Source organism: Drosophila eugracilis, unplaced genomic scaffold (assembly GCF_018153835.1).
Source record: "Drosophila eugracilis isolate 14026-0451.02 unplaced genomic scaffold, ASM1815383v1 contig_2147, whole genome shotgun sequence".
NCBI lineage: Eukaryota > Metazoa > Arthropoda > Insecta > Diptera > Drosophilidae > Drosophila > Drosophila eugracilis.
The window spans coordinates 3,090,682-3,118,666 of record NW_024573030.1 but is presented as its reverse complement, the minus strand read 5'-3'; the positions used below and the strand labels follow the sequence as shown (position 1 = coordinate 3,118,666).

The 27,985-nt window shown below is 42.6% G+C and overlaps 5 protein-coding genes across 8 annotated transcripts; 4 read left to right on the top strand and 1 right to left on the bottom strand.

Annotated features, from left to right (window-relative positions):
• The first annotated feature begins 12 nt into the window (after positions 1-12).
• Positions 13-1,906, top strand: LOC108117424. Its single transcript, XM_017229837.2, has 2 exons — positions 13-825; positions 893-1,906. Exons 1-2 carry the CDS (start codon positions 13-15, stop codon positions 1,904-1,906), a joined length of 1,827 nt encoding a protein of 608 aa, XP_017085326.1.
• Positions 1,907-2,933: 1,027 nt separating this feature from the next.
• On the top strand, positions 2,934-4,796 carry LOC108117410. Its single transcript, XM_017229818.1, has 2 exons — positions 2,934-3,280; positions 3,353-4,796. Exons 1-2 carry the CDS (start codon positions 2,934-2,936, stop codon positions 4,794-4,796), a joined length of 1,791 nt encoding a protein of 596 aa, XP_017085307.1.
• Positions 4,797-4,905: 109 nt separating this feature from the next.
• Positions 4,906-6,871, bottom strand: LOC108117409. The gene is made up of 2 exons (XM_017229817.1): positions 6,017-6,871; positions 4,906-5,928 (listed from the first exon to the last, which is right to left on the bottom strand). Exons 1-2 carry the CDS (start codon positions 6,869-6,871, stop codon positions 4,906-4,908), a joined length of 1,878 nt encoding a protein of 625 aa, XP_017085306.1.
• A 1,688-nt stretch (positions 6,872-8,559) lies between these two features.
• LOC108117439 (defective chorion-1 protein, FC125 isoform) lies at positions 8,560-14,306 on the top strand. 4 transcript variants are annotated; one of them, XM_017229862.1, is made up of 6 exons: positions 8,560-8,758; positions 8,881-10,912; positions 10,967-11,044; positions 11,102-11,376; positions 11,553-11,677; positions 13,594-14,306. In XM_017229862.1, the coding sequence occupies exons 1-6, from the start codon at positions 8,606-8,608 to the stop codon at positions 14,264-14,266; spliced, it is 3,336 nt and encodes a 1,111-aa protein (XP_017085351.1). In that variant the 5' UTR covers positions 8,560-8,605; the 3' UTR covers positions 14,267-14,306. The 4 variants fall into 4 exon arrangements, with proteins under 4 accessions (XP_017085351.1, XP_017085349.1, XP_017085348.1 ...); XM_017229860.1 differs by having other exon boundaries at positions 8,830-10,912; XM_017229859.1 differs by having other exon boundaries at positions 8,830-11,044.
• Positions 14,307-14,505: 199 nt separating this feature from the next.
• Positions 14,506-19,381, top strand: LOC108117408. The gene is made up of 3 exons (XM_017229816.2): positions 14,506-15,330; positions 15,386-16,467; positions 19,273-19,381. The coding sequence occupies exons 1-3, from the start codon at positions 14,506-14,508 to the stop codon at positions 19,379-19,381; spliced, it is 2,016 nt and encodes a 671-aa protein (XP_017085305.2).
• The last annotated feature ends 8,604 nt before the right edge of the window (positions 19,382-27,985 follow it).

Sequence of the window (27,985 nt, the reverse complement as noted above, 5' to 3'; positions counted from 1 at the left end):
AGTCCCGCCGGAATGAACATCAGCGCACTGCTCAACTCTTATTATGACTTGTCCGGGGAGCAGATGAACCACATTAACGAGTTCGTGGCCCGGTCTTTGCTCTACGTGGTACATCACTATATACTAAGTGTGACGCCATCACTGGTCTTAACCCTTTGCTGTCGAAGTAATCACACTTGCAATTTTTACAACGAAATGATGAACACATTGTTCAGGCAATGGGGATTGGCACCGCTGCAGATTGTGAATGTGGAGCGTGGGGTGCCATGGCGTCCGGTTCCAGGTCGTCGGCACTACAACGTCATATTCACCGACTCCTTCGCCGCGTTTGAGGAAATCCGGATGGAGTACTATGCCCGGGAGTATAACTACAATGAGCACTACTTCATATTCCTGCAGGCCAGGGATCGTCTGTTACAGGGCGAGATGCGATTGATTTTTGACTATTGCTGGCGCTACCAATTGATTCACTGCAGCATCCAGGTGCAAAAGTCCAATGGGGACATCCTGTTCTATAGTTATTATCCCTTCGGGGAAAATGGTTGTGCAAACTCGGAACCGCAGTTGATCAATCGCTATAATGGTAGTACGTTAGTGGAACCTGAGTTATTCCCTCGGAAGTTAAGGAACTTTTTTGGTTGTCCCTTAAAATGTGCCCTTTGGAATGTCCCGCCTTTTCTAAGGTTGAGTGAAGATGAAGAGGCCATCCTGTTTGTAAGCGGTGGCTACGAAGGGCGTCTACTTTTAGCGCTAGCCGAGAAGATGAACTTTACCATCGCAGTGCGAAAAGTGCACGGAAATGTAAGGGATGAGGCTTTGGAGATGGTGAGTTCTTTCATAGAAGAAATCTAATTAAGTAAAAAATAATAATACTAAATTTATCACTTTCTAGCTGCAACATGGCGAGGCGGATCTAACTCTGGGTGGGATCCGTCAGACGGTGGGCAGAAGTATGATGGCCACTTCGACGAACAATTACCATCAGACTCGCGAGGTCTTTGGTGTCCTGTCATCCAGCTATGAATTGAGTTCCTTCGACATCCTCTTCTATCCGTACCGCCTACAGATCTGGATGGCAATCCTCGGCGTGGTAGTCTTGTCCGCTCTCCTTCAGTTGGCCGTAGACAGGATGTTAACGGAACGAATAAGATCCCGTACATGGCTAAATCTAGAGCTAATCTTTGTGGGTATGCCGCTGCTGGAGACTCCCAAAGCGCATACTGCTCGTCTTTATTGTTTATTGCTGATGATGTATACCTTGATCATAAGAACAATCTATCAAGGATTACTATATCATCTTATAAGAACCCATCAGCTTAATCGATGGCCACAGACAATTGAATCGCTGGTGCAGAAGAACTATACTGTGGTGCTGACACCAATTGTCCAGGAAGTGGTAGACGAGATTCCCAGTGTGCAGCACATGAGATTCCGGCTGCTAGAGGCTACCTCTGAGTTAGATCCTCTGTACTTTCTAGAGGCAAATCATCAACTTCGACAACACGTCACTGCCTCTGCCCTGGATATCTTTATACACTTTAATCGACTAAGTGCGGAAAAAGTCCATAAGAGGGGCGAGCAGGGAACAGGAGCACACTTCGAGATTGTTCCAGAGGACATAATTAGTATGCAGTTGACCATGTATCTGGCAAAGCACTCCTTCCTTATCGATCAACTGAACGAGGAGATCATGTGGATGAGGTCAGTGGGCCTGCTGGCCGTTTGGGCTAGGTGGGAACTGGTCGAGACCTATCTGCGCAACGAGCAGAGCTTCCAGATCCTTGGCATTATGGAGTTATATGCCATATTTTTAATGGTAACTGTGGGCCTCTTTGTTGGTCTGATAGTTTTTATTCTGGAACTTGCATCACTACGTTCACTTTATTTAAGAAAACTTTTTTCATAGCATTGCACTTGGAAAAATATTTAAGTACTTAATAATAAATTATTCACATAAATTTTATTGTTATAATATACATGGCCTAAAAAGATTAAAAAGTTAACAAAACCTAATACATAAAACTACCAAGTAGTTAATTATATCCACTAACTTATGATCTAAAGTGGTTTAGTTTAATAATTTGGATATTATTAGCTTATGATTTCATTTTTTGCTTACTAAAAAAAAAGATAGATTTTTGTTCCAAGTGTGAATGACTTTAGCAGTACGTGTGGTTTGGTTGGAGGCCAGGACATTATCCAGCTATTTGTAAATCTCTTACGGGCGACATGGGGCTTGCATGAACCTGACACTGACGGGGTATTCCCTGCAAATCCGAAATCCACCCACTGAACAACCACCTCCTGACCCACTCGTGGCCACTTACCACTCCACTCCTCTCTTCCACCCACAGGTGTGTTGGTCTGTGTCGCTGATGGTGTTAATTTATGGTTATGCGCCTCATGCATAATACTGACACCGAAACCTGTCACGCACATGCCTCCGGAACGGGCCAGGGTGGTGGTTGGGTGCTTTGGTGGCGGCCTTGCTGGGTGGTGACCAGGAGTGCTCGCCTATACACAGCAATTAGTTTAAGTGATGAACATAGATTTGGTAATGCATTACCTTTACAGGCCCGGGTCCTAGAATTAATATGAATCGCTTGGGATAGAGTTTTAATGAAGTTCAAGTAATATTACGTTTCATTGGTATAAAGCAAGGGAAAAGGTAAATAGAAGTTAAAAAGTAATAGAAAATATTAACTAATGTAATCTGTATAGAATGTATATTTTGAATAATAATTGTAAAGAAGGAATATACTTCTAAATCCTACATTTATGAGACCGACTGTATGCATTGCAGATTTTTAAAAATTAATAGCGTTTCGATTTAACCACAAAGTCCCTGGGCAAAACAAAAAAAAAAACCTCTTAAATGGCGAAAATGCAATCCATAAATTCGCACAAGAGTTGGAAAATGGTTCACTTTCGTCATGGAACTCCGTTGTGTTGTGACGGTGCTTTTGGGTCTCTTTGGAGTGCGGGCCATTTCATGGCCAGACCAATATGCTTTAGAAGATCAACTGGCAACGAAGATCTCCGAAATCCTACAAAAGATTTTTAACAATGGGTTCGCGGTTCATAATCTAAATGTCTTTATTAGCACCGCCTACGAACAAATGGATCGAGATAAAGTGATCCTGGTGAATCGAGTTTTCTATCAAAGTTTTTATAGATCGGATTCCCCAGTGCCCATTGTCTTGGCATCCCAATTGGATGTGGAAATGGCCCCCCATGTCATCACCCAGTTGCTTTTTGCCCAGAATGCTGAACAGGTTATGTAAGTTGCAATATCTTTTACAAGAATTATTTTTTATTTATCTAATTATTGATTTACAAATTTATTTTTTAGAACCATCGCTGATGACGTGAGGCACAACAATCTGTGCGTTATTGTACTGCTAACATCCTTGCCAGATTCGAAGATAAGCCCCATTATGTCCAGGATTTTTGAATATTTTCTGAAAGATCGGTATAACATCAACGTACTGATCCTGGTGCCTAGTTTACAGAAAGTCAGTGCTTTTAATGTCCTGCCGTATACCTCCACCAATTGCATGAGCACGGAACCCATGGAAGTCGACGTGAAGGACGGTGATATTTGGGATGTCTTTCCGGCTCGGTTAAAGAATCTACATGGCTGTCCATTGAGTGTGATCGTTTGGGATATACCGCCGTATATGAAGATATATTGGAAGAGGAGTGATCCAATGACCATGTTAGAAGGTTTGGACGGAAGGCTTCTCCGGATTGTAGCAACAAAGATGAACTTTACACTGAAATTGATACCAAATGAACCGAATGGACTTCTAGGTGGTTCCAGTTTTGTAAATGGCACTCTCACGGGTGCCTATAAAATGCTGCGGGAGAGAAAGGCAAATATGACTATTGGATGTGCTGCCTGTACACCAGAAAGATCTACTTATTTGTCTGCCACAAGTCCTTACAGCCAGATGTCGTACATAATTGTGATGCGAGCCAAAGGTGGATATAGTATCTATGAGGTAATGATGTTTCCCTTTGAAATATATACCTGGTTGCTTCTCGGTGTAATCCTTTGCCTTTATTGGATTCTAGGGAGATGGTGGCGAATGCCATCTCCCGTCTTGGCTGGTTGGATGCTCTGGATCTTTGTTATACGAGCCAGCTATGAGGCCTCCATTTTTAACTTTATACACAACTCACCGGTGAAGCCATCACCACGCACCTTGGAGCAAACCTTGCATAGTGGCTATCATTTTATCACCGATCATGCCACCTTCCGGATGACCTTGAAAATACCGGCTTTTACGAATAGAACTTCGATTTCGGCAGGACAACCGGTGGATGTTTTTGATGCTCTTTTGAAGGCTCCACCGAAAACGGGGGCCTTTACTAGTCGCGCCTTTTTGGCTCATCATTTGGTGAAACATAGGAACCATCGCAATAAGCTCGTGATTTTGGCGGAACCAATCGTTGACAATATGCTGTGCATTTACTTTCCATTTGGCTCCTATTTTGCCTGGGAGATTAATAATTTGCTTTTCAATATGCGTAGTTTTGGCATTTTTCAGCACCATTCACAGATTCTGGCTTGGAAGAGCATGCCGACCACTACGGATGCCCCAAGTAAATCCTCAATTCATGAGAGTGCAGCGACAGGATTTGCTGAGTCCATGGGTTTCGTTCTAGCGGCCCTAAATTGTTGGATGGCAGCCCTTTGGATTTCCATTGGTGTTTTTGGCCTGGAGTTGTTAAGTCAACGACGCTGGCGCTGGCTAGGACTAACCTGGCTTATGGAAAGGCAAATTATATAATGTTTAAGAATATAAAGTATGATATTCCAGTTTCAACCTTAATTATCAAATTTTTTATGGGCAAATCTCTTTTATTAAATTGTTATGGTTAAAACTTTAATTATAATACTTAACCAGTGTATCGATTGATTGTATTCAAAGCCATCCGTAATCGTGGATGCTTTCTGGCAAAAAGTTCCAGAATAAAGATCAGGACAGACAGCATTTGTAATCCTGCACAGCAGACGAAGACCCCACCCAACCGCCAAATGGTTAGAGGTCTTGGCTCCATATTACGCTTCTTGGCCAGCCGTTCGATTCGGTCTAAATACATCCTGCGATATCGGTAGATAATGCCCGATGACATCATGGCCATAAGCAACCGATCGATGCGTCGCTTAAAATAGGAATGCGGTCGCATATAGAGGGTTAGGGGAGCAGTCATTAAGGGCACGGGCAGGGCGGTAAGATGCCTCATATTTGGGCCCGATCGATAGTCAAACTGATAGACAGTTGGCTGTAGTAGTGGCACCGCTATACCCGGATCGTCCTCGTCCCGAAGGCGATACAGTGATGCCTCTTGATTGTTCACCACTTGAACACGGGTGCTGGGCAGCGAGTCCCTGAAAACAGTCTGCAGTGCGGGCAGCATGTGGAACTCATAGCCCTTGGCCAGTACCTCGGCGAGTGTCTTGAGTGGAGATCTTACCTCCACATCCTGCAGAAGGAGATATAATTGACCCGTGTATGCTGCTCGAAGAATTAGTGTTTGCAGAAGCCACATCAGCAGGAGAAATCTGGCAAAATTCCTTTGCGGATTATACAGCGCCAGACCGCCCAGCAGACTACCCCACATGCCCAAACACGGGCGACTGTTCTGCCTGCCCAGCACTAGATTTCTCAATCCCGGCACAGCAACAATCCTGAGAAAGCCAATCAGCAGGAACCCGAGGAGCACGCTAACCAAAATGCAGGACCATATGATGTAACGGAAGGGTCGGGTTAATCGTTGCATGGGTGTCATAGATCCACCGCTCGGGATTATAAGGACGATCGGAAAACTGGTATAGGAAACACTGGGCAGCATCAGGTCCGAACGTGCTTTGCTGTACATGAAGCACACAAATGTCATGTTTGCCTCGCCATCGACCATCTGCAAAGGATTACGTATACTTAATACAAATTACGTATACGTAAATCATACATATACCATTTTTACACTTTAAATATACTTTTCATACCATTTTCAGAATGCCGGTAAAATTTCCATCGGGTAAAATTTCGCCACGGTCCCTATCTTGCCGCTCAACCATTTTAATAGTGAAGTTCAGTCGCTCAGCCAGGGCTCGAAATATCATACCCTCAATTCCACGCAATAACCTACCCCCTGGAGTACTGGGATCATCGTCAATGATCACATATGGCCGGTGCTCAAAGGTAACAACCACCAGTTGACAGCCATGCATGTTTGCTAGTTTGCTGGGAAATAGTGGCTTGGTGAGACCATATCCGGTCGCCGGTGCTGGTAAATCCTGAAAGGCGGTATAGTAAACAGGCATCGACGACTGACAGCGATGAGGACCGTAAGGGTAATAGGTGTACAACTGGACCGTTCCCTCTCTTTGCAGGAACACATTTACATTCACCACATACATATTTAACAATCGCCGAAACATGATCTTCACGGATTCCATAGGCTGATCCTCCAGCCCGGTATAGACCACCACAAAGTATCCATTTCGCTTATATGGGCTACCATACTGATTTAGGTACATTTCCAGTCGGAAGTAGGATCGCAGGCTGTCGAGAAACCAAATGGCCGTTGGTCTGCCAGTCAAACCACTTGGAGGTGGTAATTCAGTATTGGGATTTACCATCTCCACGCGATCATTCTCCAGCAGAAATTGAATTCTTCCCGTACCTGAGGATCTTACCAGAGTGGCATCGATCAGGTCATTGTGGTGTGCTCGACTCTCGCGACTGGTGGCGAACTGCACTATCGTCAGTGGAGTGCTGGTGGACGTACCATAATAGTTATCAATGGCCCAGACCAGGGCATAAACCAGGCTCACATTGTGGACACTGCTGGGTAACATCCTGATCCACCAGTGGCTATTAGCCAACTAAGGTCCTGCAATTTGCCAACCATTATCATTGCATTATGAGTTGTTACACTGGAAATATGAATTGGTGAAAATGTTGCAAAAGTTTTGCTATAAATATTTAATATTTTAATATAGATCATTTGTCATAAAAGTTGCTTATAAAATTTGTCTTACAGTAAACTTCATAGTAATTTTACAAAATATTTTCCAAGTATGGAACAAATAATATATATATATATATATATGTCATACAGTATGGTTATTTTTGCAGTGTTCCAGCTCGTTACTTACAGGAATCACTTAACTGGCAGGTGACATTGCGTGCTGAAAGCTATATCAGCGGGATCTGTAAATGCAAATGCACAATAAATTAACATTAAATGTATATAATATTATTTAAATTCTATATGCGCATCCGCTGTTTATTGTTTTCCCATTTTGTGTAAATACAAAAAGGGCAAGTTACCTACTTTGTAGTTATTTTCAAGTTATCAATAACATCTAAACCAATTTGTTTACACCTTAGCATTGCGTTTATTTGCCAAGTCAGAAATTTATTTTCAAAGAGATTGACGACAACAAAATAAAAGTAAAACAAACATTATATTAGAAAGATAATTAATATTCGATCTTTTATATTTTTAAATAGTATTTGCGTTTTTATTCAATGAATTCTTATTCGGACAGCTTACGCACCTTAAATGTAAAAATCGTGATTAAATGTAGTTAGCAAGAGCTATGAGTAATTTTGAGAATGTTCAAAATTTGGTTAATATAAAACTGTGTCTGAATCTGACCCAACCAAAGGTTGTTGTACTGCGTTGAAGAAATGGACTGGCTCTTTCTTTTCGCACTTTTCGCTGAACTCGGCAAAACCACCCGCTGCGATGACAGAAACTTTTGTTTTTCGTGTCGCTACAAGCTGCACCACCGCTGACCTCAGCAAACCATGGTGGTGGTGGTGGTGGTGTTGGTGATGGTGGTTGTGGTGCTGTCGGTAATTTTTGGAGTTCTGGTGACACACAAACGATAAGACGATCGCAAGAATTTCATGGATCGACACTTGAAGGGCAGCCCCACCACGGCCCCCAACAAAAAGCAGGGGCGGATTTTGTTAAAAATAATTTGTATTTATACAATTTTTAATTATTATTTTAACAGCAGTTGTCTGTATACTTAATCTAATAATATACAAATATTTAAAATATATAATTTTATATTTAATTAGTTAAGATAAAAGTTTACTTCTTAATCTAAAGCAATAGGTCGATTTCTATTACGAAAAACTTTAAGAAAATCTATAGTAAAGTAAAAATATATCTTACTATCACAAAATTACTTCATTTTGTGGCGCCTTCCGTGTGATTCCAGACCTGACTATTTTTCGTTCTGTTTAGTGTGCATCATTTGCGCTGATTTCGTGGAAAAAGCTGTCGAGCGGAATAGTTGGGCAAGGTTTTTGCAGCACTTGCAGCTGCGTCGGCTGCTGCGGTCTGGTTTTGCGATTGGGAGCACACACACGGAAACATAGCCCGTTCTCTAGTGCGTGTGATGGACCCGGGTCCGGGTCACGATTTCGACGACGTCTGCACTTTTGTACCGCCGACGCGGTGGCAAAAAAACTATTTGGGCCACCGACTTGCGGCAATCTGTAGTCAGTCGGCGAAAGAGCTCCGGCGTACACAGATCGATCTTCCGTGTTTCGAGTTTTGCCCAATCAACAGGATGAGATTGCACAGCCTGCTGCCGCTCCTGGCACTTCTTGTCGTCCAGGTTGCCGGTCAAAGTCCGGTTACCTCTGGCGATCCTGCCACAGATACCGAGAAATCAACAAGCAATACCACGGACACCAGACCAAGGGCTCCCACCCAGGAGGAGGTGAGTTTGAAGTTTAGATTCCCTAGAAGTGTAAAAAAAAATTACAATACTTTCCTTTAATCACCGTCCAGATCCTTGGCCAAATGCCTTCCATTACTCCCATTCGCACTGGCAATCCCCAGATGGACGCTTTCTACATGATGTTCCCAGCTTTGGGTAGCCTTCTCCGATGGGGCAGCCTCTTTCCGGCCTACTCGATCTTAGGCGCTATTCCCGATAATCTGCAGCCTTCGGCAGCGGCCTCTAAGGTGGTGCTCGTTCTGGCCGATGATGCCACGGCCAAGACCCGAGTTACCCGCCAGAATTCCGCGCCCAATCCTCTAAGTCAGCTAATGAACTGGCCTGCTCTGCCCACGGACTTCCAAATTCCCACCGTTGACCTGGGACCGCAAGTAGGTTCATTTTTGGCTCCGTTCTCGCAAATGCCTGGCCTTCTGGGTGCGCCTGCTCCAGTTCCACCACCTGCTGCCGCTCCTGTACCTCCGCCACCGGTTACAGATGCAGATATTCCAGTAGCAGCTCCGGCACCTCAACAATTATCACAAATGCCACTTCCACCCTTCCCCTTCTTGACTCCTGCTAACCTTGATCCCTCCACTCTACTAGGCCAGGCTTTACCTACGATTCCTCCACCCAATTTTGATATCCTGGGACAAATGCAAAGGCAATTCTTCCCTGCGCTTCAACAACAGCCAGCTCCAGCTGGCTTGAGTGCTCAAGCATCAGACATTTCCGAGGTGAGAGTTCGTCCGGAGATGCCCTACTCGCAAGAAGCTCAGATGGCCCAGATGAAAATCAAGTCGGCCCTGGAAAAAGAGCAAGAAAATCAGCGAGAACAGGACAAAGACCTAGAGCAAGTGCCGCTTCTCTGGTTCCGGATACCCACCACTCACGGCCAGTATTTGACGGAGGATAAGACACTGGAGGATCTTCGCGTGGAAGCCAAGCTACAGGCCTTTGAGCGTCAAGTGATAGCCGAACTAAAAATGCTTCAGAAGATTGAATTGATGGCCAAACAGATGAGGTCCAGTGCTGCCGCGCAAAATGGTGCTTCTCCTTACACGATCAGTTATCCACTGAGCCGAACACCCGTGCACAAGATCACACGGGCTGACATCCAGCAAGCCCTTCGTGATGATTATGTCCGGCGATTGGTTAACAAGGAGGCGCAACGTAAGGCCAGAACTACTGGTATCAATAGCCAGAAGATAAATGGCTTGAAACGTCAGGCTAAGGCCCAGGAACAGACTATGTCAAAGGAAGACATCGTCCAGATTATGGCTTATGCCTGTCGCATGATCAACGAGAAGACAGCCGGACAAGGCGTGAAACAGAGGTCAGAAATTGAACAGCAGAATCCCACGCAGGACGTTGTTAAGCTTATGTCTCATGCCTGTCGTTTGGCCAACGAGGAGAGTCAGAAAATAACCGGACAAGGCGAGAAAGAGCGGTCTGAGAATCAAGCCCCGATCCAGCAAAATCAACAACAGATCCATCAGAATCCCATCATTCAACAGGAGAGGCAAATGTCACAGAATCCACAAATTATCCAAACGATGCAACAAAGACAGTGGACAGATGATCAGGCTAAGATCCAGCATGAGCAACAGATGGCCCAACAAAATCCCATGATTATGCAACAGAGGCAAATGATGCCGGATCCACAAGCGATCCAAATGATGCAGCGCACACAAATGGCCCAACAGAATCCCATTATGATGCAGCAGATGCAACAAAGACAATGGATCGAGGATCCACAAATGGTTCAACAGATGCAGCAACGGCAGTGGGCAGAAAATCAGATGATCCAACAACAGCAACAAATGCCCCAACTGAATCCGATAATGCAGCAGCAGATTCAGATGGCGGAGAATCCACAAATGATGCAGCAAAGAAAATGGTCTGAGGAGCCACAAACTGTTCAACAAATGCAAAACAGACAGTGGGCAGAGGATCTTGCCAATATCCAACAGCAAAGACAGATGATGGAGAACCAGCAAATAACGCCACAAGATCCTACTATGATGAAGCTGCGCCAATGGGCACAAGAAAATCCACAGTCCATCCCGCAAGAAATGCCTGTAATGATTCAGCAGCCTCCCATGATGATGCAGGAACGACAAATGCAGCAACAGCCACGCGAATCAGAGAACCGTCAATGGGCTGCTGAGACGAATCAGCAGTTACCTATGATGCAAGAACAACGAGCTGGTGATTCACAAGATGAAATGGTGGGCGAAGCGGGTCCCCAGATGCCGGAAAACGAAGGAAATGCCAGGCACAAAGGTAATCTCTTTGGAGTCTTACGCAATCCTGACTCAGTGCCATCTGTCTTTTCCACAGTCGATCCTTTGGGCGTTGGCGGTAACAAGCGCAAGAAGTCCAAGTCCAAGTCGGCAACACCCACGGTGATCAACTATTACTATTCAGCACCTCAGCGTCCGGCGGCCCAAAGTTACGGAAGTAGTTATGGAACTACATATGGCGGCGGTGGCTATGGATCGAATGCCTATGGTGTAGCAAATCCCGTAAATTCCTATCAAAGTCAAGGCTATCGGGCAGCCGTGGGAAATGATGAGGTAGATGAAATGCTGCGCCAACATCAAACGATGGCAAGGGTAAGTTAAGTTTTATGTAGAACCAATCGAACCACCAAGAACCACTGAAACACCACATTGAGCACCACCTCACACACACACATGGAACACGTAAACTGTTGCCTCCCTCCATTTGATCCATTTCATACGATTCATTCGCCTTTTTCTCATGGCATTAAACAGGCGACGCATTTCAGACAATAAATCCCAAACAACCAGGCCACGTCGGTGGATCGGAGAGGCAGCAGAGCAGCTCTAATCTTCCAAAGACGACAACACCAGCTCCACAAGAGCAACTGCAACAGCATCGAGTCCATAAAAGGTTAGCAATTTTCCATAGGTCTGCGCATGGGACAAGAGATGAGAATACTACATCCAAGGGTTGCGGATGTGGAAGGTTGGATTGTCTGTGTGGTAGGAGTTGTCAGTGCGGAAAATCAGGATCGGGTGTAGCCAAGCACAGAGGTTCGGGAACCTGCCAGTGTAAAACAAATCGTCGGAGTAAGCGAAGTGTTGAGTATGGAACCCTGGAGACCATAGATGAGGGTTCTCTCAATGAACTTCGCCGAGAATACAAATTGGGGTTGAAAGAGATAACCTTGAGTCCGGATGAAGATCCCGCCGAGGCACTGATGCGCTATAATGCAGCCTCTATTCGCGAAGCTCTCGAGAGGGCCAGTATGGAACCGCTCGAAATTGGTGGTGATCAATATGAAGAGGGTGGGCAACAGGAGCCCATTGAAGAAGAGCAACTGCAAAATGATCCCAACACACAGCAACAGTACAATCATCAGGACTTTGTGCGCTTAACCACTTCCACAGCAGCGCCAAGCATAAGCACAAGCACAGAAGCCACGATTCCAAGAGGCAGTGACGCCACTTCAGAGCAGCCAGCCAAGCCAGTAACCGGAACGACTGACACAACTACAGAAAATCCAAAACATGAGGATTTCGAGATGCAGCAAGACTCGGAGGCTGAAAGCTCCCACGTAACGAAGTCGATTTCCAAGCAGGAGGCGGAGATCCATCAGCTGCACAATATTGTAGATGAGCTTAAATATGAAATCATTAAGCTGCACCTAAGATGTAACTCGATTATTTCAAACAATATTGTTAAAGAAGATGCAGTCACTGAAAAAGAACCACCCAAGGTGGAGGAGCCATCCAAACAGGAGAATCAACCCAAGGTGAAGGAAACAAAGACTGCAGAGGAGCAAACCACAGTAGAACAGGAGGAAGAACAGGAAGAGGACGATGAAAGCACCAGTACCTCTACCACGACCACAGAGACTCCACCACCAATTAGTGGTTGCTCACCAAATTCTGAACTTAAATCTAAAGTCGATGAGCAACATGGTCCATCCAATAAACTGGACTACGAAGACGATACAAATTGGCAACGCATTTTGGCCAATCGTGGCTATAATACGGATTATCTAACTAAAAGCCATGATCGTCAGATTTCCGAGGGTCAAAATATTGAGATTCCAACGACGTGCAACTATGATAACGGAAGCCAGGAGTACTCCCCCTATCCGGAGTTCCATGCGGATGAGCCCAGTTCCGATACGGAGGGCAAGACGAAAAGGGCCCTAAGTGTGAAACAACAGGCCCAGCTACTTAATGCGGCCTTAAATGATAGTGGAAGTGATTCAAGTGATCCCGCCACCACACCCACTCCTTATGCCATGAGGGGAAAGTTTATAAGTAGAAGAAGCAGGGCGAGAAGAACACCCAGTCCTAGGATCAGGAAGGAAAGTGACGCCGGTTGGGTGCGGTCCACGCGACAAGTTAAAATGCCCCAGCGAAACAAAAAGTCAATGCCCGGGGTCAAAACGATCAGTAAGCAGGTCACCACACAGGCCAGCGTGAGCAGCACTAAATTAGATAGTTTGGTTGATGTGCTCAAGGATCTATTACGCCTGCAAATTCAAAAGGAGAAAAAGTCCAGTCTTCTGAGAGCCCAGAGCAATAATCTTTCGAAAATCCCCAAGTCCATTAAACCCATCAAAGTCATCAAGCGTAAAAGGTTGCGTCGAAGGCAACACAAGCCCATTGCTACCACCATTAGAACCCCATCCAACCTGGAGCACAAGATCTCAATCCATTAAACTAATCAAAAAATCCTAACTAACTCTAATATTCATATTCTAGATAATGTATAATGCATATTCACTAATCATTGAAAACCATTTCATGTCCATTTTTCATTTGCATATCCTTCGCCCATATCGTCAGTCCATCACCAGCACCATCTGATATCGAAATAGTTAACGCACCATCATCTGACCCCCAAGTGGGTTCCATTTTCACCTACGACGAGGGATTGTTGCATCCATTCATGGGTCTATTGCCTGTGGCCAGACCCGATGATCCCTGGAATCGAAAGGCATACGATCCGCATTACGCTCTCTACACGGGCGGTGGCAGCTATGATGCCTATTTGAAGGATGGTCGTCATCGGAGGGATACGCACATCATGGGTCAAGAGTCGCAGCATGGTATTCTGACACCCGGAATGTTGGAAAGACTTCTTCGTATCAAAATGGATTTTCAACGTAGGTTCCCACATCTCTACAAGGGCATGCTGAATCACCATACGAATCTAACCCGGGTTGAGGTACAGCCTCCAGTTCTGGGCAAAATTAGTAAACCTAATGTTAAGTCCAGGGTGGAGGATGAGAAGGATGAACCTGTCTTTGAACTAGGAGCCGCTGAGCGCAGTCTATTCGAGGATGAGGACAACGATTCCCTAGAGAAAGAGCCAGAACCAGAACCGGATGACGATAACGACCGCGAAATTGAGGAGCGCAAGGAGAGTAGTGAATCCAGAAATATAAGCAATAGAAAAGACCAAGATGACAACGATATCGATTACTTCAATTTTGATGATGATGATGTTGATGATTAGACTATTATTATAATGCCGATAAAATAAATATTAAATATTATTAATGTAAAAACAAGGGTCCGTTAGGTTGGTTAATCTCCATAATTACTATGTAAGCAATACGATTCCCTAACGAATTCGGCCGTACTGTAACATGATTAGTTCGATTGGACAGAGCCATTTCGAAAATTTCCCTAGAGATAAGAAAATTCTTGCCGAATGTCCTTATATTTCCACATTTCACTGGTAACTCTTTTGCCATGAAGTTCTTGTTATATATGGTTTCTTGGTGCTCTTTGGTGAGCAAAATAATGACATCCGGATCGGATAAGTATTTGGCGGAATCTCTGGCTCAAGTTATTGTTAACTCGGAGATGGGTCGTTTGAAGACCTTGTATATTTACACGCACATAAGTTCCCAATCCACTGGTGGGCATTTAGAGGAGCTGCTTGACCAGGTCCTAGGATCTCTACCTACTGCTTTGCAAGCACATAGACTGTTTCTTCAGCAACCCATGGAGTATAAACCATATGTTCATGCTGTCTTGGTTTTGGTAGATGATCTTCCGGCACTCTCAGCGATTTACGGACTTATCCGAGCCACCCAAGACTTATCATATACTCTAATATACATGTCTCTGCCAACGGACGCATATTCTGAGGAGATTCAAATGGCTCTTCAACTTCTGTGGCGTCTTAGTGTGCTAAATGTGGTCGTGGTACTGCGTCCTCCTGGTGGTCAGCTTCTTATGGTAAGTTACTTTCCATTCAGTGCGCACCATGGCTGTCAAGTCATCTCGGCTAATGTGGTGAATCGTTACCAAGTGGCTAACGGACGGTGGGTTAGCCAAGACTATTTCCAACCCAAGTTGAAAAATTTTTATGGCTGTCTATTGACCTGCGCCACTTGGGAGGATATGCCATATTTGGTATGGCGCCGCGATGGCAGCGAATCCTTTGTGGGCATCGAGGGTGCTCTCCTCCAGTTTATGGCAGACAATTTGAACTTTAGTGTCGGTCTGTATTGGATGAACAAGGACGAAGTGCTGGCCACATTTGATGAATCAGGTAAAATTTTCGACGAGGTGAGTTTAAGAGTAAATCTTAAGAAATTGTAATAAAATCTTTGTAATTTATCAGATTTTTGGCCGTCATGCTGATTTTTCCCTGGGTGGATTCCATTTCAAACCAAGTGCTGGCAGTGAGATTCCCTACTCCCAGTCCACTTACTACTTCATGAGCCACATCATGTTGGTGACCAATCTGCAGAGTGCCTATTCCGCCTACGAGAAGCTGGCCTTTCCCTTTGGCCCGGTCTTGTGGAGAGCTATTGGTTTGGTCTTGTTCCTGGCATGTCTGCTCTTGATGGTGGTGTCTCGTTGGTTGCGTGGTCATAAATTGCCAAGAAATTCGTATTACGAGCTGTTGGTTCTGACAATGGGTGGCAATCTGCAGGACCGATATTTACCACGTAAGATTTCCGGGCAATTGGTGCTGCTCACCTGGCTGTTTGCTACTTTAGTGCTGAGAAGCGCGTATCAGTCGGGAATGTACCAGCTGCTGCGGCAGGATACCCAAAGAAATCCACCACAAACGATTTCCGAAGTGCTGGCACAGCATTACACCATACTTTTAGCGGAGGTCAATGAGGCTAGGATTATGGCCAGTTTGCCGGAATTGCGGCCAGAACAATTGGTTCACCTGGAAGGCAGTGAGCTGCAATCCTTTCCAGCTTTGGCCCAGCAAAGTGGCTCATCTGCCCGGATGGCCATTCTTACTCCGTATGAGTACTTCGGATACTTTAGGAAAGTCCATCCGATGAGCAGGAGATTGCATTTGGTGAGGGAACGCATCTACACCCAACAATTAGCCTTCTATGTGAGACGTCATTCCCATTTGGTTGGCGTGCTCAACAAACAGATCCAACATGCCCATGCCCATGGATTCCTGGAGCACTGGACGCGTCAATATGTGAGTGCCGTGGATGAGACTGATGAGAGTGTGGCCAGGATTGCCTCGACTTCGTATAGTACCCTGGATGGGATCGATGGCGACCCTAAGCTGCCGGAGGTGGAAGAGCAGCTGGTGGCTACCATTCGACAAAATGTGCTCTCCATGCAAGAACTGGCCGCTCTCTTTTGGCTCATCCTTTGGGCGAATCTAGGAGCTTTGGTGATCTTTGCCCTGGAAGTAATACTATCTAAAATTCAACTTAGAAGGAGGTTAAACAACATTTTAATTCAGATACAAATTAAGAAAGACAAAAATTTAAAACTAACTAAAAATTAAAATTAAAAAAATGTATTGAAATTGTAGTGCTTAAAAAATTAGAACTGCTTTGTAAAGTATTGCGCAAAGTGACCTAAATAAATTCTTAATAATTATATATTTCACCGAGCAGACCGAGAGAATGATACTGATTACCCGGTTCGGAAATGTCACGTTTTTCCAGCAAGAAAGCATAAATAATGCCGGATTTATTTGCGGGCCAGGCGTTTTAATTAAATTACTTCATAATCCACAGAGTCGGCGGGATCCGCTCCCATTTCTGTTCCGCCTCTTTCCACAACAAAGGACAACCCCTCCAGCTGTGAGGATGGCTTCTAGGATAGTTGGCCAAAGTGTTCGCTGCTCGTATCGTAAAAACGCAAAACGTTTTATCTAAAAGCTATAAATTTTGAAAACCAAAACTTGCGCCAGCGAAATCAACCCCCTCCGATCTGCCACAACGTCCGTACGAATAGTTGTCCTTCAGACACCCAAAAAAACCCCCCAGAAAGTGCACCACCCCCTTTTTGGGTATACCCAAACCATCCTCTTACCGCACACATAGACATCAATTTTGTGTGTGCTCCTTGCCGGCAATCCTTGCAACATTTGTGGCTGCCGTTGTCGCCATCGACTGGTTACATGTAAGTGCTGCCATTGCCCCCTGAACCCTTACCCGACTCTTTCCCGAGCCCTCATCCTTGCCAATCTCTTGCTGCTTTGCTTATCGCCTCGCACATTTGAGCTTTTTGAAATTTCTCGCCACAAAAACTGTCTGTAATGGGCACAACGAAGCCCGGCTTCGGCACTCTACACTTGAAAAATTTTATTTACTTGATGTTAGCATTGAACAAATTGGCAATCATAAATATTTCTCTCCCAAAACAATGTATTGGTTGGTAAGTTTCTAAGGGATTTTTAAATTATATTTGAATTTTTAATATATATTTGATCTCATCTAATTTTTTAATTTTTTGTTTTATATTAAAACTTACCAATATTTAACATAAGAAAAATGATCAAAAAATCTAAACCATAGTTTTCCGTAGATTTCCCCCGTTTTCTCTGGATTCTCCCATCCACCCAAACCCAATTCTGCGCCCCTCAATTTTCCGACTCATCCTTGGAAGCCAACTAGTCAACGACATCGTCTTCGTCCTTGTCGTTCGCTGAAAATTCAAGTAAATGTATTGAACTTAAGCTCATTGCCTGCGATGTCGTTTTCGAAGCAGTCGGAGGCAGCGTCTGAAACGATACAACCCATCCACCATCTACCAAACCCATTTCCATTTTCTTCATTGCCCAAACCATTTTCCACAACACTCCCCACTCCCGATGCCTCTTTAATACGCTCCGCTGTTTAGGAGAAAAGCAAGCAAAAAGGAGGAAAACTTTATGCAATTCCCTTTATAAAATGTTTCCCATTTTTGGTTTTTATGAATCATTCACAGCCGTTTTGTTATGTAATACAAAGAGAGTTTTAAGAAACGTACTGCCCCTTTATATGGCTAAAAAGTAATAAAATCAAAATAATTAAAATACTAATTAAAAAAAAAAAATACGACAAATTGGTTATTTTAAACATAAATGTAAGAAACTCTTTATAAAAATTACTATTATAAGAAGTGTTATAATGTGTATATTAATCCAATCCAATTTATTATTATTAATCTAAAAAGATTTCAAAGTGCCAGATCTTGCCATTAGCTAACATCAATCATACGCCATGTTAGCCCAAATAAATGATTTCGAGCTGAGTGTTCCGCCCAATTCCGCGACTTAAGGTTCAGCTCAACTTTCAGATCCGTTACCCAGCTTTTTGCTGCTCAGTCTCGGTTACTCTCGGCAATTGCCAATGCCACATCCAGTGCCTTATCCACTGCCACACACCCATCCCCATCTACAGCGGCTGCAATACTTTGGCTGCTTTGGCAATGAATTTTTATGGCGCGACTTTTACGTCAGCATCAACCAAGGGCCAGGACAGCGGGTGTAGGGTGCTGGGTGCAACCTCGTCTCAAAGTCTGAATCTGATGGAGCGGAACCCTTTAAGGCGAGACATGGCACTGCGCTAAACAAACATATTCATGACGAGATTATGGACGCCCTTCCAAGCCCTTCTCTTGCACTTAAAAATTTCATGGACGTAGGATGAGAAATAGTCCTCCAAATGGTTGCTCGACTACTGCAGCAACTGCAAATTTCCGGCCGCGAAATTACATCTAATTAGCTAATCAACACAATTATGGTGCAACCTGCGACCTCACCCACACACACACACGTACCCAGCAACGCACACATACAGGACAAAGACACAACACGTACATATACACTAACAGGATAAAGGGACTCGCACACACATTTAGGGATTGGTACTGCAACGGAAGTTGGCCAGACACAGCAGCAACATCGACATCACCATCATCGACAACGACAACATTCGATGAGGACGTGGCTTAGGACGAAGTTCGTTGCACAGCCGCCACATCCGGCCGCGCCCCTCTTTCGAACACCGCCCACGGGCATCGGGAACAACTGCCGCACAATGTGGCAAATGTTGGCCACTCATTACAGATTCCCGATGTGCCAACTGGAATCTCTAGCTGAGTTTTAAATGCAACAGATCATGGACACTTAAAAAAATAATTTAAATTCAAATAAACTATTCACATAAATATAAATACAGTTAATAATGTTATATATACGAAATCATTTATTATCGAATTAGCATCATATTTTTTGTAGATATTATGACCTAGATCCTTAACATTCCATCCGCGATCCACGTGGGAGTTCATTGATCCCGACCTGGTCACTGTCCAGCTGCACATGTGGTCTCCACTCAATTATCCGCCGTACATTCGTTAGCTCATTAAGGCTCCTTGCGCGGCGGGAGCATGTCCTTTCGCCGGTTCCAGCACCGTCTCCTGTTGCTGGCCGCCGTCCATGGTTAATATCCTGTGTCAACTGTTGTCCATTCAATTTGCATTTTTGCAATTATTTCAATTAAATCGACAAAAGAAAAGCGTCTGTTCTCCGCAAAGCAAGGCGAGTCCGCCAAATGAGTTGGGAGATTATGGGAGAGGGTGTTGAAAAAAGCGGTGGTAAAGTTGGTGGAAAAAGGGTGGTAAGGGGGCAGCAGGATCGGCTGTCCACTGAGGAATATAATTTCCTCACGCCGGATGTGACAATGAATACGCATTAATAAGTTTATACAAACAGACAGGCGTACTCATATAATACAATTACAATGAAAAGTGTTTGGTAAATTAAAATTAAATAAATATGATATTCAATTCAAAAATGATAAAAATATATTTCTTTAATATTAATAACTTTCTATTCAGTTTTTGTAAAGTTCGAAATAATTTATATATAATAATATCAATATGTTTCATAGTTTAAGTTAAGATTTAAGAACTTTTATTGCTTTTAATATTTTAACATTTTGATTGCTTATTTTACAAGAGTCACTACGTTGATGTAATCTTTCCTGTATGAAATCCACACCCACAGTGGGATATGTTTACGATTTTTGAACTCCCGTTGAGACGGAGCGAATCAAACTGAATCGGGTCGCATTCTTTTGTTGCTACTGATGTTGCTGCTGCGTGCCTTCCGGTGGGTAAATTGATATGGCCTCCGCCGCCAACCTTCGGATCTGAGCCACCCGCACAACAACCAACATGTGCTGCCCATCCAGACACACGCACACACGCAAGATGGCATGAGCGGAATGTGGCAATGAATGGCGGGCTAATTTTGTGGAGCGCAACGGGCGGCTCGCTTTTAACAATATTAATATGCAAAGGAAAATAAATGCATGACAAATGAAGGATAAGCCGGAGACAAAGCGTCGGAAAGAAATGGCATTTAATAAAGGAATAAAGCTGGCAATTTTCATTCGCTCGGCGGGAAATTGGATTTGGCCCACACTCCAGAAATTTGTCATTTGCCATGCAGTTTTATTTGCGCGCGGTCCTGCGGTCATATACGTAATATGATTATTACATATATTACATGCTGCCAGGGATGCTAGCGACACCGCAGTCAGCGCGTGTCGTGAAAGATGAAGTTATATGATTTGAATAATAATTGAATTAGGAATACACAGAGACATATACTGTACATGCCTGGCATTTTTACTCTGAATTTAAAAAATATATTGCAGTCTTATCTGATCCAGATATATATTTAACAATCGAATAATAAACTTGAATGACAAAAAAAAGATTTACTTCATAATTAAGCCAAAAATGGTCCAAATGAGGAATGTAATACCTCGTAGGGCTCGTAACTTGATTGACAGTTTTTAGGCCATAGCACAGCCAAAAATGGTCCAAATGAGGAATGTAATACCTCGTAGAGCTCGTAACTTGATTGCCATGATTCCCAATTGATTAGAAAGTTAGAAAGTTAGAGCTAAGAAACGGCAACAAAATCGGGATTTCTTCTGTCAGAAATAGGTTTTTTGATTTTTAAGCCATAAATCAGCTCTCGCACCAAAAGAATCAGAAACATAATGGTAAAAGTAGGTATAGGGGTTTAAAGTTTTGGTTGTTAGCTGCATAAAACTGTCACTGGTTTAGCTGTGCGGCTTGTTTTGACAAAGTTAGAGCTAAGAAACGGCAACAAAATCGGGATCTCTTCTGTCAGAAATAGGTTTTTTGATTTTTTAGCCATAAATCAGCACTTGCACCAAAAGAATCAAAACCATAATGGTAAAAGTAGGTACAGGGGTTTAAAGTTCTGGTTGTTAGCTGCATAAAACGGTCACTGGTTTATCCGTGCGGCTTGTTTTGACAAAGTTAGAGCTAAGAAACGGCAACAAAACTGTGCTCTCTGCCGCCAAAAGACGTATACTTGATTTTGGGCACAAAAAAAACAGTTTTTAGGCCATAGCATAGCCAAAAATGGCCCAAATGAGGAATGTAATACCTCGTAGGGCTCGTAACTTGATTGCCATGATTACCAATTGATTAGCATTCAAATCTGGAAAACTTCATTTCTGGCCATTTTTTGAAAATTTTGATGATGGTACCCCTTATCAAAAATGCGAAATTTGGGCCCAAATAGATTTTCCCAAAATCGAAAAACGAGGGATAGGGGAGGTAAGTGTTGGTCGTTAGCAGCACAGAACAGTCTTCCTTTTGGCTGTGCGTCTTGTTTTGACCGAGCTAGAGCTAATAACCCGGAAATAGTATTGCAAATTTCTGTCAGAAATAGGTTTTTTGATTTTTTAGCCATAAATCAGCACTTGCACCAAAAGAATCAAAACCATAATGGTAAAAGTAGGTACAGGGGATTAAAGTTCTGGTTGTTAGCTGCATAAAACGGTCACTGGTTTATCCGTGCGGCTTGTTTTGACAAAGTTAGAGCTAAGAAACGGCAACAAAACTGTGCTCTCTGCCGCCAAAAGACGTATACTTGATTTTGGGCACAAAAAAAACAGTTTTTAGGCCATAGCATAGCCAAAAATGGCCCAAATGAGGAATGTAATACCTCGTAGGGCTCGTAACTTGATTGCCATGATTACCAATTGATTAGCATTCAAATCTGGAAAACTTCATTTCTGGCCATTTTTTGAAAATTTTGATGATGGTACCCCTTATCAAAAATGCGAAATTTGGGCCCAAATTGATTTTCCCAAAATCGAAAAACGAGGGATAGGGGAGGTAAGTGTTGGTCGTTAGCAGCACAAAACAGTCATTCTTTGGCTGTGCGTCTTGTTTTGACCGAGCTAGAGCTAAAAACCCGGAGATAATATTGCAAATTTCTGTCAGAAATAGGTTTTTTGAATTTTTAGCCATAAATCAGCACTCGCACTAAAAGAATCAGAACCATAATGGCAAAAGTAGGTATAGGGGTTTAAAGTTCTTGTTGTTAGCTGCATAAAACTGTCACTGCGGCTTGTTTTGACAAAGTTAGAGCTAAGAAACTGCAACAAAATCGTGATTTCTTCTGTCAGAAATAGTTTTTTTGATTTTTTAGCCATAAATCAGCACTCGCACCAAAAGAATAAGAACCATAATGGCAAAAGTAGGTATAGGGGTTTAAAGTTCTTGTTGTTAGCTGCATAAAACTGTCACTGGTTTAGCCGTGCGGCTTGTTTTGACAAAGTTAGAGCTAAGAAACGGCAACAAAATCGGGATCTCTACTGTCAGAAATAGGTTTTTTAATTTTTTAGCCATAAATCAGCACTCGCACCAAAAGAATCAGAACCGTAATAGTAAAAGTAGGTATAGGGGTTTGAAGTTTTTGTAGTAAGCTGCATAAAACTTTCAATGGTTTAGCTGTGCGGCTTGTTTTGACAAAGTTAGAGCTAAGAAACGGCAACAAAACTGTGCTCTCTGCCGCCAAAAGACGTATACTTGATTTTGGGCTCAAAAAAAACAGTTTTTAGGCCATAGCATAGCCAAAAATGGTCCAAATGAGGAAAGTAATACCTCGTAGGGCTCGTAACTTGATTGCCATGATTCCCAATTGATTAGCATTCAAATCTGGAAAACTTCATTTCTGGCCATTTTTTGAAAATTTTGATGAAATTTGGGCCCAAATTGATTTTCCCAAAATCGAAAAACGAGGGATAGGGGAGGTAAGTGTTGGTCGTTAGCAGCACAAAACAGTCTTTCTTTTGGCTGTGCGTCTTGTTTTGACCGAGCTAGAGCTAAAAACCCGGATATAATATTGCAAATTTCTGTCAGAAATAGGTTTTTTGAATTTTTAGCCATAAATCAGCACTCGCACTAAAAGAATCAGAACCATAATGGCAAAAGTAGGTATAGGGGTTTAAAGTTCTTGTTGTTAGCTGCATAAAACTGTCACTGGTTTAGCTGTGCGGCTTGTTTTGACAAAGTTAGAGCTAAGAAACGGCAACAAAATCGGGATCTCTTCTGTCAGAAATAGGTTTTTTGATTTTTTAGCCATAAATCAGCACTTGCACCAAAAGAATCAAAACCATAATGGTAAAAGTAAGTACAGGGGTTTAAAGTTCTGGTTGTTAGCTGCATAAAACGGTCACTGGTTTATCCGTGCGGTTTGTTTTGACAAAGTTAGAGCTAAGAAACGGCAACAAAACTGTGCTCTCTGCTGCCAAAAGACGTATACTTGATTTTGGGCACAAAAAAAACAGTTTTTAGGCCATAGCATAGCCAAAAATGGCCCAAATGAGGAATGTAATACCTCGTAGGGCTCGTAACTTGATTGCCATGATTCCCAATTGATTAGCATTCAAATCTGGAAAACTTCATTTCTGGCCATTTTTTGAAAATTTTGATGATGGTACCCCTTATCAAAAATGCGAAATTTGGGCCCAAATTGATTTTCCCAAAATCGAAAAACGAGGGATAGGGGAGGTAAGTGTTGGTCGTTAGCAGCACAGAACAGTCTTCCTTTTGGCTGTGCGTCTTGTTTTGACCGAGCTAGAGCTAATAACCCGGAAATAGTATTGCAAATTTCTGTCAGAAATAGGTTTTTTGAATTTTTAGCCATAAATCAGCACTCGCACTAAAAGAATCAGAACCATAATGGTAAAAGCAGGTATAGGGATTTAAAGTTTTGGTTGATAGCTGCATAAAAGTGTCACTGGTTTAGCCGTGCAGTTTGTTTTGACAAAGTTAGAGCTAAGAAACGGCAACAAAACTGTGCTCTCTGCCGCCAAAAGACGTATACTTGATTTTGGGCTCAAAAAAAACAGTTTTTAGGCCATAGCATAGCCAAAAATGGCCCAAATGAGGAATGTAATACCTCGTAGGGCTCGTAACTTGATTGCCATGATTCCCAATTGATTAGCATTCAAATCTGGAAAACTTCATTTCTGGCCATTTTTTGAAAATTTTGATGATGGTACCCCTTATCAAAAATGCGAAATTTGGGCCCAAATTGATTTTCCCAAAATCGAAAAACGAGGGATAGGGGAGGTAAGTGTTGGTCGTTAGCAGCACAGAACAGTCTTCCTTTTGGCTGTGCGTCTTGTTTTGACCGAGCTAGAGCTAATAACCCGGAAATAGTATTGCAAATTTCTGTCAGAAATAGGTTTTTTGAATTTTTAGCCATAAATCAGCACTCGCACTAAAAGAATCAGAACCATAATGGCAAAAGTAAGTATAGGGGTTTAAAGTTCTTGTTGTTAGCTGCATAAAACTGTCACTGGTTTAGCCGTGCGGCTTGTTTTGACAAAGTTAGAGCTAAGAAACGGCAACAAATCTGTGCTCTCTGCTGCCAAAAGACGTATACTTGATTTTGGGCACAAAAAAAAACAGTTTTTAGGCCATAGCACAGCCAAAAATGGTCCAAATGAGGAATGTTATACCTCGTAGAGCTCGTAACTTGATTGCCATGATTCCCAATTGATTAGCATTCAAATCGGGAAAACTTAATTTTTGGCCATATTTTGAAAATGTTGATGATGGTACCCCTTATCAAAAATGCGAAATTTGGGCCCAAATTGATTTTCCCAAAATCGAAAAACGAGGGATAGGGGAGGTAAGTGTTGGTCGTTAGCAGCACAGAACAGTCTTCCTTTTGGCTGTGCGTCTTGTTTTGACCGAGCTAGAGCTAATAACCCGGAAATAGTATTGCAAATTTCTGTCAGAAATAGGTTTTTTTATTTTTTAGCCATAAATCAGCACTCGCACCAAAAGAATCAGAACCATAATGGTAAAAGTAGGTATAGGGGCTTAAAGTTCTTGTTGTTAGCTGCATAAAACTGTCACTGGTTTAGCCGTGCGGCTTGTTTTGACAAAGTTAGAGCTAAGAAACGGCAACAAAATCGGGATTTTTACTGTCAGAAATAGGTTTTTTTAATTTTTAGCCATAAATCAGCACTCGCACTAAAAGAATCAGAACCATAATGGCAAAAGTAGGTATAGGGGTTTAAAGTTCTTGTTGTTAGCTGCATAAAACTGTCACTGGTTTAGCCGTGTGGCTTGTTTTGACAAAGTTAGAGCTAAGAAACGGCAACAAATCTGTGCTCTCTGCTGCCAAAAGACGTATACTTGATTTTGGGCACAAAAAAAAACAGTTTTTAGGCCATAGCACAGCCAAAAATGGTCCAAATGAGGAATGTTATACCTCGTAGAGCTCGTAACTTGATTGCCATGATTCCCAATTGATTAGCATTCAAATCTGGAAAACTTCATTTCTGGCCATTTTTTGAAAATTTTGATGATGGTACCCCTTATCAAAAATGCGAAATTTGGGCCCAAATTGATTTTCCCAAAATCGAAAAACGAGGGATAGGGGAGGTAAGTGTTGGTCGTTAGCAGCACAGAACAGTCTTCCTTTTGGCTGTGCGTCTTGTTTTGACCGAGCTAGAGCTAATAACCCGGAAATAGTATTGCAAATTTCTGTCAGAAATAGGTTTTTTGAATTTTTAGCCATAAATCAGCACTCGCACTAAAAGAATCAGAACCATAATGGTAAAAGCAGGTATAGGGATTTAAAGTTTTGGTTGATAGCTGCATAAAAGTGTCACTGGTTTAGCCGTGCAGTTTGTTTTGACAAAGTTAGAGCTAAGAAACGGCAACAAAACTGTGCTCTCTGCTGCCAACAGACGTATTCTTGATTTTGGGCAGAAAAAACAGTTTTTGGGCAATAGCACAGCCAAAAATGGTCCAAATGAGGAATGTAATACCTCGTAGGGCTCGTAACTTGATTGCCATGATTCCCAATTGATTAGCATTCAAATCTGGAAAACTTCATTTCTGGCCATTTTTTGAAAATTTTGATGATGGTACCCCTTATCAAAAATGCGAAATTTGGGCCCAAATTGATTTTCCCAAAATCGAAAAACGAGGGATAGGGGAGGTAAGTATTGGTCGTTAGCAGCACAAAACAGTCGTTATTTTGGCTGTGCGTCTTGTTTTGACCGAGCTAGAGCTAAAAACCCGGAGATAATATTGCAAATTTCTGTCAGAAATAGGTTTTTTTGATTTTTTAGCCATAAATCAGCACTCGCACCAAAAGAATCAGAGCCATAATGGTAAAAGTAGGTATAGGGGTTTAAAGTTCTGGTTGTTAGCTGCTTAAAACTGTCACTGCGGCTTGTTTTGACAAAGTTAGAGCTAAGAAACTGCAACAAAATCGGGATCTCTTCTGTCAGAAATAGTTTTTTTGATTTTTTAGCCATAAATCAGCACTCGCACCAAAAGAATAAGAACCATAATGGCAAAAGTAGGTATAGGGGTTTAAAGTTCTGGTTGTTAGCTGCATAAAACTTTCAATGGTTTAGCTGTGCGGCTTGTTTTGACAAAGTTAGAGCTAAGAAACGGCAACAAAACTGACGAAACAAGACGTACATTTGATTTTGGGCACAATAAAAACAGTTTTTAGGCCATAGCATAGCCAAAAATGGCCCAAATGGGGAATGTAATACCTCGTAGGGCTCGTAACTTGATTGCCATGATTCCCAATTGATTAGCATTCAAATCTGGAAAACTTCATTTCTGGCAATTTTTTGAAAATTTTGATGATGGTATCAAAAATGCGAAATTTGGGCCCAAATTGATTTTCCCAAAATCGAAAAACGAGGGATAGGGGAGGTAAGTATTGGTCGTTAGCAGCACAAAACAGTCGTTATTTTGGCTGTGCGTCTTGTTTTGACCGAGCTAGAGCTAAAAACCCGGAGATAATATTGCAAATTTCTGTCAGAAATAGGTTTTTTGATTTTTTAGCCATAAATCAGCACTCGCACCAAAAGAATCAGAGCCATAATGGTAAAAGTAGGTATAGGGGTTTAAAGTTCTGGTTGTTAGCTGCTTAAAACTGTCACTGCGGCTTGTTTTGACAAAGTTAGAGCTAAGAAACTGCAACAAAATCGGGATCTCTTCTGTCAGAAATAGTTTTTTTGATTTTTTAGCCATAAATCAGCACTCGCACCAAAAGAATAAGAACCATAATGGCAAAAGTAGGTATAGGGGTTTAAAGTTCTGGTTGTTAGCTGCATAAAACTTTCAATGGTTTAGCTGTGCGGCTTGTTTTGACAAAGTTAGAGCTAAGAAACGGCAACAAAACTGACGAAACAAGACGTACATTTGATTTTGGGCACAATAAAAACAGTTTTTAGGCAATAGCACAGCCAAAAATGGCCCAAATGAGGAATGTAATACCTCGTAGGGCTCGTAACTTGATTGCCATGATTCCCAATTGATTAGCATTCAAATCTGGAAAACTTCATTTCTGGCCATTTTTTGAAAATTTTGATGATGGTACCCCTTATCAAAAATGCGAAATTTGGGCCCAAATTGATTTTCCCAAAATCGAAAAACGAGGGATAGGGGAGGTAAGTGTTGGTCGTTAGCAGCACAAAACAGTCTTTCTTTTGGCTCTGCGTCTTGTTTTGACCGAGCTAGAGCTAAAAACCCGGAGATAATATTGCAAATTTCTGTCAGAAATAGGTTTTTTGAATTTTTAGCCATAAATCAGCACTCGCATCAAAAGAATCAGAACCATAATGGCAAAAGTAAGTATAGG